This window comes from Trichechus manatus, unplaced genomic scaffold, assembly GCF_000243295.1.
Source record: "Trichechus manatus latirostris isolate Lorelei unplaced genomic scaffold, TriManLat1.0 scaffold00296, whole genome shotgun sequence".
Classification (NCBI taxonomy): domain Eukaryota; kingdom Metazoa; phylum Chordata; class Mammalia; order Sirenia; family Trichechidae; genus Trichechus; species Trichechus manatus.
In genome coordinates, this window is record NW_004444232.1 from 71295 (window position 1) to 81297 (window position 10003).

The 10003-nt window shown below is 38.9% G+C and overlaps 1 protein-coding gene across 3 annotated transcripts in view; it reads right to left on the bottom strand.

The window, feature by feature from the left end:
• Positions 1-667: 667 nt before the first annotated feature.
• AFF1 (ALF transcription elongation factor 1) overlaps positions 668-10003 on the bottom strand; it is a 215316-nt gene continuing 205980 nt past the window's right edge. For all 3 annotated transcript variants that reach the window (XM_023725319.1, XM_023725321.1, XM_023725320.1), the window contains 5 exons: positions 7845-7981; positions 7183-7254; positions 6400-6537; positions 4119-4342; positions 668-3152 (listed from right to left, as the gene is read on the bottom strand). In XM_023725319.1, coding sequence (XP_023581087.1) covers positions 3031-3152; positions 4119-4342; positions 6400-6537; positions 7183-7254; positions 7845-7981 — 693 coding nt within the window. In that variant the 3' untranslated portion in view covers positions 668-3030. The remainder of the gene's footprint in view (positions 3153-4118; positions 4343-6399; positions 6538-7182; positions 7255-7844; positions 7982-10003) is intronic.

The window sequence follows — 10003 nt, forward strand, 5'->3', positions numbered from 1 at the left end:
TAGCAATAGCGCATGACCGAGTTTTTCACAATCTTAACTCTGTGTAATTTGGTAAATTGCAGTAAAGTGTTTTTTGTTGTTTAGCAGGGCTCTTAGTCTATACCAAGTTCAATTTATTCACATTTTAATTGTTTCCAGAAAGGACAGAAACATTCAACACTTTAAAAAGTAAAACAGTGTTCTCCCATTTCCTATTAAAGGCAGACAGACACACAGACACACACTCATAAAACTGTAGTGCCAAAGGCAAGATTTTATACTCTATTTTCACTCCTTAAGTTATTCTGAAATCTATATACTTGTCTCATTGCAAAGTTGTACTACTACTGTTATTATAAGAACTTCACATATTCAAAGGTTTATTAATTTTATAATCTGGACCCCTCTCAATTATCTGCCTCAGTACAAATTTTGCCTTTGGGAATTTAAGCATGCAGTGAAAAAGTGCAAATGATTTTAAAAAAAAAATCCTTTAGATTTCTATATACAACTGTAACAGCAAAAAGACTTTATGAACATTAAGGATCCATCAGCCAATGCCTTTTACACATTCCATTTAAAAGGTGGCCAGTAGGAATTCTTTTTTGGGTACAATGCATGTTGCAGTAAGATTGTGAAAGAATAGTATATACTGATCTATGCAAAATGTGTTAGTTTTTCAAGGGGCAATTAAATTTTTAACACAGAGGTCAGGGAAAAAAAAAAAAACACCCCACGAAGAGTAATGCCCAGAAAAGGCAATCACTGCTTTTAGAGTTGGCTGAGAAATTTACTTAGAAACGTCTCCGTCAAGGGAGACTTGTGGCTCGCTGATGGAACATGCCCATGCTCCAGCCCAATCTGCACAGATCAGGACCTGTCACAAAGATCATGACCCTTCAGAAAGTTTCACAGGTGGCTTGTTTTGGGGAGTGACAAGGAGAAGGGATGGAGGCGGCCAAGGGAGTAAGAATAAATAGATGTTAAATCCTCATATATGCTTGACTGTGGTCTCATCCCCTACACATAAGGGACAGACACACAATGCCATAAGCACACAACTTATCAGGCAGTCATTGTTCGTTTAGCGACAAATTGTTTCTTAAACCAGTAGTTTAAAAAGGACTGTGGCTTAGCTTCACAATATCAATAAGTGAAACTGGTCCATCAGGGTCATGTGTCAATGTCTTATGCTCAGATGTTACTACTGCGGTAATTCTCTGGGCTTTAACCTAAACATGAGGTAACGACCTCTGACCTAGCTACTGGTAACAAAAGAACAGGCTGGATAAGAAACTGAAGCAGCGGCTTCACATAAACAGTTTGTACTTTGAAAAATAAGCATTGCTGCCATCCTCTACACATCCCCTTATGTATTTACCAGACTACCAAGCACGTGCTTACATTCCTCATATGGACCCTAAGCTTGTTCATTAGAAATAAGATGGTACTTCGTTCTTCCCTAGTAAATAAACATGACAATGTCAAACATGCTTGGTAGGAAACAGAGCATGTAGAGGGCAAGAATGGGGTGAGGGGAAAGAAATAAACCTGTTTGTTATATAGATGACATTTACTCCTCAATTTTAATACATGTGCAAATTCTACTACTTCTAAAAGGGACAAAAAGAATTGGCTTTTAAAAACACTGCACTCAAAATGTCTCCAGTTGAACCTTCCAAGTTTCAACAAAAAAGAAAATCTGTGCTTATGGGCATGTGGGGATTCTGAATATGTTCTTTCATTTTAGGTCATTTAAAACGAACTTGGCTTAATGTATATAGTATGGCAACAACAACTTACGAGAAGGCCACGGTTTCTCTTCAATCTAATCAAATCTAGTTGACTGAGAACACATTCTGGAGTGAAGGCATGTGGTGACGATTTTTTAAAAAGTCTAATTAAACCACCCCAAATCTCCACATCCTCTCAGGCAGTTCCGTTCCCTTCTAGACAACCAAGGGCTCTAAAAGTCTAGTCATGCTATAAATATAATTTGCAGCAGAAAAATATAGCCTAAGAAGTAGATTTCATTTTTCTTTGTTCACTGACAAAACTGAGTTGGTCAGACAATATGAGTTCCCACATAACTGTAGACCACACACCAGCAGCTCAAATTCCAGCTCTACTAGAACAGAAATTAAAAAGCACTTTAGCCATCTGGTCAGATACAGATGTTGATTCCCTTCTTCCCCAAGGTAGGAAATTCAAATATAGTCAATGGTGACTGCCTTGTGAGAGTCCCTTTGGCTGAAGCAGGCAGGGAAGTGGCAGTGCCAAGTCTGCCCCTAGTACACAGAGATGTCAAGACGGCTCCCGTGCGCTGCGGCTCCTCTCCCACTGCTCTGACGAGGGCTGACTTGCAGCACAGTAACGGAGAAACCAGAGCAGGGTGAACATGCAGTACTCCAGGCAATGGGGTCGCCTTCGATTTTATAAATTATGACAATACTTGGTATTATCAAAGCCACTGTTCATTAGCAGAAAGTAGGATACAGTGAAATTCTTCACAACTTATGTTTTATAGATGACTGTTAGAACTTATTAAACAAATATTTCCCCCAAAACTTAAAAGGAAAAAAGAAATCATCCACAAAACCCGACACCAAAAATCATTGTTTAAAAAAAACATTTTTTCCTTCTGGGAACAGACTAGTATGGCTACTGAGATGACGTAAATTTGCTTTCAGAGCTGACATTGCTTCTCCTCGCCTCATTTCATTTGCAACTTTCATCCTGCTGGTTAAAAAAAATATGGAAATGTTTCTAGACCATTCATACAACCATTTAGGCTACATTGCACTTCTGTCCTTTAGTCAGGAAAGGCAAGATCATCTCTGAGGCCTCCTCATCTCTGCTCCTGCATAACCATTGTGTCCAACCAATGATCACACAGTTCTTGAGAATTTAAGTGGACAAACGCCCGAGCCATCTCATGGTTATTTCTCTGTTTGAGTTTGGTGTCTCCTGATGAGACAAATGTCCGGACTGTTTTTGAGGCTTTCAATGTGCAAAAAAGTTCCCAAGGCATTGAATCAACTTGGGCGTCCATTAAGGTGTTTTGGTAACTTGTTTCAGCCGCTGAAAACCCTGTCTTGTATAGTGCACCAGGTCCATCAAACTGCTGTTGAGGGCCAGGGGACACACACTTGTGCTGAGCTGAGCAAAGAATTCTGCAAACAAAACCAAACCAAACCAAGTAAATACACATGCACACACAAAAATAAAAATGGACAGACAAGAAGTTGTGGTTCCAGAAACCATGACCCTACAATATTCTGTACTTCACCTATCATAGCAAAAAAAAAAAATCACAATGTGCTAGAATTGTTTGCTAATTCTCCACATCCTTCCACTAGACTAGAAGGCTAAAGAACTTCACTTGTTTTATAGTTCAATCCACAATGCCTCACACAGTACCTGGAAATCAGAAAATCCCCAAGGTACACTTTCGGATCAATGGATGCATAAGTGGGAAAAAGGAAAAAAAACATGTAAAAGCATCATGAGTTTGCTAAGAAAGTTCTAAGAGGCTGTGCAGAAATTGACTGACTGCTGCCATTCACATATAAGCATTTACTTAGTAGTTGCTGACACAGACACCAAGCAGCTCCCCTAATAGTAAGCTTTTCCATCTCCTAAATCTTGAGTTTCTCCAAGGGTCTCCTCCTTCCAAAACAAATCTCCGGAATGTTTACTATGCCATATTTCTCCTATTATCTCTAACCATCTTTCTTAACATATAACGAAAACAAACAATACAGTCAGTATTTTTGAGTTACGGTACTTATATCTCCAATTTGTTGAGCCTAGGAAAAGGGACTTTCCTTGTTTGCTTTGCCGTTTTACTAGCATTTCAGTTCAGGCTGAAATACAGACTCTGGAACTTATGAAGGGGCAATGTGCTGAAACCACTTCTGATTTAGTTTTGCTAAGAGCTAGCCACAGAAATCCAGCTCCATGCTTCAGAACTCAAGAAAGAATTGAAACGAGGTTATAAGGTAGAATAGAGAAAACATGAAAGAAGTAAACAACTACTCATTTCCCTTTCTTTGACAAACTGAACATAATATATAAACCAACCCTATATTCCTTCCCAATCCCCACACTCCGGTAATTACCACCACAGAACCATTTACCTTTATTCTTCCTTATAAGGACCTCAGCTTGTTCCCAAAGATCAAAGGCGGTAAGGACATGGGAAGTGATGGTGACGTAGGAAGATGTCATGTTTTGGATGGTGACTGGGGTACTGATGGTGGCGGTCATCCCACCACTCCCCACACTGCCAGCACTTGGCTGGGACCCTCCAGAGCTGGCAGGAGAAGGCATGGGGGAAAGAGGGGGTGGTGTGCCTGTGCTTCTGGAAGGTGGAAGAGAAGAGAAAGAACTGGTTAAACAATTACCTAGACTCCCAGATTATAGATTTTCTCTGGAATGGCAGTCCAAGTCACAAAGTTTCAGTGCGTACCTAGCCCAAATGATAATCCCTTCTAAAGTCACTCTGACAAGTTCAAAGAAGTACCCCTTCACCTTCAGTATTTTCGGACTCTACCCATAAACACAGTGAGAGGGGCCCAACAAATAGAAAAAGTAACACCTGGCTCAGGTATGGTCTCCTTCCTGGGCACAGAATTCAGGTAGGCTAATCTGTATCGAAAATATGCATTCCCACACCATCTCCATATTGTGTTCCCTCTGCCAAGAATTCCTCCTCTCCCCACCCTCAATGAATTTATCTTCATAAACCATAAATTCCCCTGTGAAGATGGTCCTAAAATCTCATGTATCTGTACATATATACAGATACATATATATAAACACACACACATACATATTATACACACCTATAAAACCAAAAACCAAATCCATTGCCATAGAATCGATTTTGACTCACAGCAACCCTACAGGACAGAGTAGAACTGCTCCATAGGGTTTCCAAAGAGCAGCTGGTGGATTTGAACTGCCGACCTTTTGGTTAGCAGCCAAATGCTTAACCACTGTGCAAGTTTGTACACACATATATAAATACATTAACATTCATTTATTCATCCACTCCATTAACATTAACTGAGCATCTACTATGCACAAGGCACTCTCCTAGACACTGGGGATTCATCAGTGTCCTTTCTGCTACCACTTGAACTTATTTCCTTTATTGCATTTAACACATTCCACCATAATTTTCTGTCTATTCCTTTTTCTGAGTCACAAGCACCATGAAAACAGAAACCATCTCTTATTAATCTTTGCATTCTTGGGACTTGTAGGCTCTTGTGGGCATGCAAATTATATGTGCCACATTATGAGCCAAAAGACAAATGAAATCACTTAGACATTAAAAAGTAAATGGATATAAAACAGAAAGACAGGCCAGTAGAAGCAGACTCATAATATGGTACATCTCCTCTTTGGGCTGCACGGGTCATACGTGCACCCAGCAAAATGTATACTTTCAGAGACCAGAGTGGAAGCTCCAAGAAGGCAGTGATCTTGTCTGCTTTGGCTACTGCCATATCCCTAGTACCTAGAACAAGGTTTGGTACAAAAGAGATGCTCAATATATACTGGCTGGACAAATTGTTTAAAGAGTTGTCTTAAAACAATGTGACTGACACCCTGTTAGCAAAGAAGAATATCTCAGAATGGGAGTGGTGAAAATGATCAGAGGTAAGCAGTTACTTCTCAATCAGGGCTTTCTTTTTTAAGAAAGGCCATATGGGAGTCTCTTCCTTTGAATGTGCAGGAAATGGGGCATTCTTCTAAGCGACATTCTTAAAATAGCAAAACTTATCAGAACTAGAAACTATTCAAGGAGCATAACCAAAAAAAGAAAAAAAAAAAGAGACTAGGCAAGGCCTATAGGGAAGAACATTCTATCTTCATCTTAAGAACACCTGCATAAGGATTCTATTATACAGCATCTTACAGCACATGTAAACAAGTTCAGTTCACAAAGTGGGGAAAATAATTTTGCTAGAGATAAACGTTTTCATTCTTAATGTCACTAGTATGGGTCCTGTGTAAGATGCGAGGGCATATGGTTCCAGAAAGTTCTTGTTTATTGAAACACCAAGAAGACATGTCATATGGAGGCAGGAAGGACTTTGGTTCTGGTTCTGTTTTGGCTCTGCCTCTAGGTGTTTTTTGTTCTTAGCCTAAAGCTTTTTAATACTCTAAACTCTTGACTCTATATTCTTTGCAATTATCTTTCTTATGTTATCCAATACACAAACACCTTCATTTATAACTATTCCTCAGAAAGGTAGTAATTTAAGTGATTTAAGATTAAGGAGCAAATCAGCACAAAGTATACATTTTTAAAAAAATCAAAGTCACATGTTTATACAAATGGTTGCTAAAGCAAGAGGTAAATAAAGAAATGACTCAATTTTGGAAATTATTTAGATTTATAGTTACCTTGCAATGCATGGAGAAGATACTTGGGCAACTCTGGAAGAACTCTTGAAGTGTTCATTAAGAGTACGAGAATACTTTATTGCTGTGTCTTTTTTACAACGAAACATAGCCATGTTCAAAATGGACTGGCAACGCATGCTATGAATATAGGGGAAAAAAAGTCAAGGTGAAGTACTGCCGTGTGGACATGTCTATCACTACTACAGAAAAATACCATCTAATTTTTTACAGCCTAATGAACACACTGGGTTTCCTCATACGTGAAGAAGGAAGAGTATCTCAAGACTCTTACTGCTGGAAAAAAAAAAAACTGTTAAAAGATCATAGTACCTGGAGCATGAGGGCATGTGGTGAATGAACAACTGAAGGGTGATCTTTAGTGCACGATTCAAGGCAAAGCGGGATATCTGCAGCCTGCACACTGTATGTGAACGCAATGGCACTAGAGAGTCTGCCATCATACAATAACAGTTGGTGGGGCTCGGCAAAAACTCTTACTGCTCTGTTCACACTATCACCAAAAGTCACACTGGTGGAACAACACAAATATACAAGGATATAACTGAAGTCACAAGACCAAAGTATTCACTGAGTCATCAGTAAAATGGTAGCAGATGTCATTCATAAAACTCTTAGTGGGATTAACCCTCTGGACCACACATTCTATTCCTTTCTGCTACTGACTTGCCTTTCTACTTAATTTTCACATTGAAAATCATTTTATAGCATCAAAAGATACAAACACAAACTTAGTACTACTTAGACAAAGAAAAAAGTACGCACCATAAAACAGCAAATATTCTCTCTTGTGTTGGTGTTGTGGCATCTGAGAAGGATTTTAACGACATTACGAATCTACAGGAAAACACAGAAGTATACCAGGTTAAACAAAGGCTTAAACAATCCCAGAAACAAATCTTATGTTCGTTGTAGTTTTAGAACTGATTTTTCCTGAAGATGTAAAGACATAAGAGTAATGCAGAAAAATGAGGCTTTAGAGCAACAATGCAGGCCACTCAGAAAACTAAGTGAGGATGTGTGTCTCTGGCCTGCCTACCTGCTTGAAACCAAGTAGAGGTATGTCCTTCCTGAGATCTCTGTTAAAATGCAAATAATAAACAAAGAACAAGGCTTAATCTCAGATGAGAGGGCATCTGATAAGAAAGCTAAACTGGAAAAAATAAACTCTCCCTGAAAGGTTTGGCATTTCACAGTGCACTTGGCAAAATGATGTAGCTGGACAACTAATTCTGTTCTAGCATTTCACCTAGAGTATAATTTTAGTTTAGGACCAAAAAAAAAAAAAAAAATCTCAGACCAGTAACTTTTTCAAGGCTTCCTTCTACTGAGCCATCTTCATACACACTAAGGTTCAAATGGACTAAGGCAATAAAAGTGAGGGAAGAAAAGTACTTAAGAGGATCACAAAATTACTTGGCACTTACTTAATGAGATCTATAGTTTCTGAGTATACAGAGTAAGCTGACTTTGACGCCGGGCTTTCAGACTCCATGGCAATTCCACACTCAATAAAGGACAAGACGGCCTCCAAGTACTTAAAAGCCTTTCCGACCTTGTCCGTCTGTAGGAGAAGAACATGGTCATTGTTAGGCCTAAGACAGGCAACTATTTAGTTTCTCACCCACATTCTTTACTGTAACTTTCCTCCACAGTCTTAGTTTAATTATGGCTACAGTACAACTGTGAGACTAAACGAACTCAAGATGATAGCCAAGCCTGTCATTTCTGACCTACTGAAAACTTTCTTCTAGTAAAAATTCAGTAGGAAAAATAAAACAATTCTCTATTAAGACTGCTCTCTCAAAACCTTAGGAAAGTACAAATTCAAACTAAGGCAATAAGTATACAGTCCCTTTGTTATAATGTGCAATTATTCATTATATAACTTTCTAGAGGAGTAGATTATTCTACACATCTAGACTAATGCAGACACAAACCTCTTTGTATGTACTGAAGTTTATCTTTAAGTAGAAAATATTTATTACAGGTTATAAGCATCTTAGGTATAGTTAACAAAAAACTGCCTTATGCATTTAAGAGTCCAATGGATTACTTAATCTCTCCTGGTGCCTGAACTGGGATATTTTGAGAATATACCACAACAAGCATAAACCAAAACTGTTCTGGGCACTGGGATGTACGTTCACGTTAAAAAAAAAACCCAAAAAAAAAAACCCATTGTTTTCGAGTCAATTTCAACTCATAGCGACTCAATAGGACAGAGCAGAACTGCCCTGCAGGGTTTCCAAGGAGCAGCTGGTGGATTTCAACTGCCGACCTTTTGGTTAGCAGCCATGCTCTTAACCACTGTGCCACCTTAGGTAGGGGAAAAGAAGGTGCACACATATATGTAAAAAAAAAAAAAAACCAAAGTTCCCTGGAGTATTAGTGACACCTGCTCGAATAATGAGGGAATCTAGTACTGAAAGCGTCCAATGTCAAGTTTTTAGATAACTGGCTGGCAAAGTACTGAATATTTAACCTTTTCTGAAACTAAAAGGATTCATACAGCTCTAGCAACAATCTTGGAATGTCGGAAGAAAGAGATTGAAAGAACACCATTGTCTGGCGCTGTCTTAGATGTTTAAATCTGACTCAGGCCATCCTGGAACAGGTCTACAGGAGCTTGTTGTCTCTGACTACCTTACAGCATTCAGCATAGGAAGAACTCAATAAACATTTTGGCAAGATGAATGGGGATCTGATAAAAGTACCTCTGCCCACCCCTCCTTAGCCTGAGAACAGACGCCAAGTGTGCAGACTGAGGGTGAAGAGCACCAGACCAGGACCCTGAACGCCACCATGCATCAGTCAGACTCAGACCCTCTGTGGTCTCTGCAGTGTGAGGTTAGGCTTGTCCAATAAAGGCAACCCATGTTCCTGTCCTATGGTACAAAGTTCAATACATGGCTTTCCAGGGAGATATGTATATTTGCAGGGGCTCAGGTTTGGGGAATACACTAAGTAAATAAAAGCCCCAGAGTCTTAGGTGTTTAAATATGACAAAGGGCAAACACTTTAATTATGTATACAATTAAATATGCTTTTATAACCATCACCATCCAGGAGGTCCAACAGTCACCAGGTAAATAAGAGTTTATTTTGTAAAAGTACGTTTACTCTTAGTGCAATCATTACCTTTATCATAAAATTTTATTTCATGACTCTGGCCTACTGTTCCATCAGGTCAGACTTTCAAGGGCTTTAAGATAATTTTGGAATACAAACAGGCTTCCTCACCTTGGAAACGTTTGCAGAGTGAACACAAATTGACCAACTACCAATAGCAGGACTCCTTTTTTATATCTAAAGAATTGATTCAGTGGGACAAGCATGTATGTATGCATGCATTACAACACCACCAACTAGATCAAACTTTCACTCATTTTGATATAAAACTTGTGGATTTGCAAGGTTGAGTAAGGATACTGTTGATGTGTTGTGAGATTGTTAACCATTGTCATAGGGCAACATGTGTAGTAATTGTTAAATGAGAAACTATTTTGTTCTGTAAGCCTTCATCTTAAGTGAGAATAACAGCACAATTGGAAGAGTGTAGTCAATGTCACTGAACTATGTATGT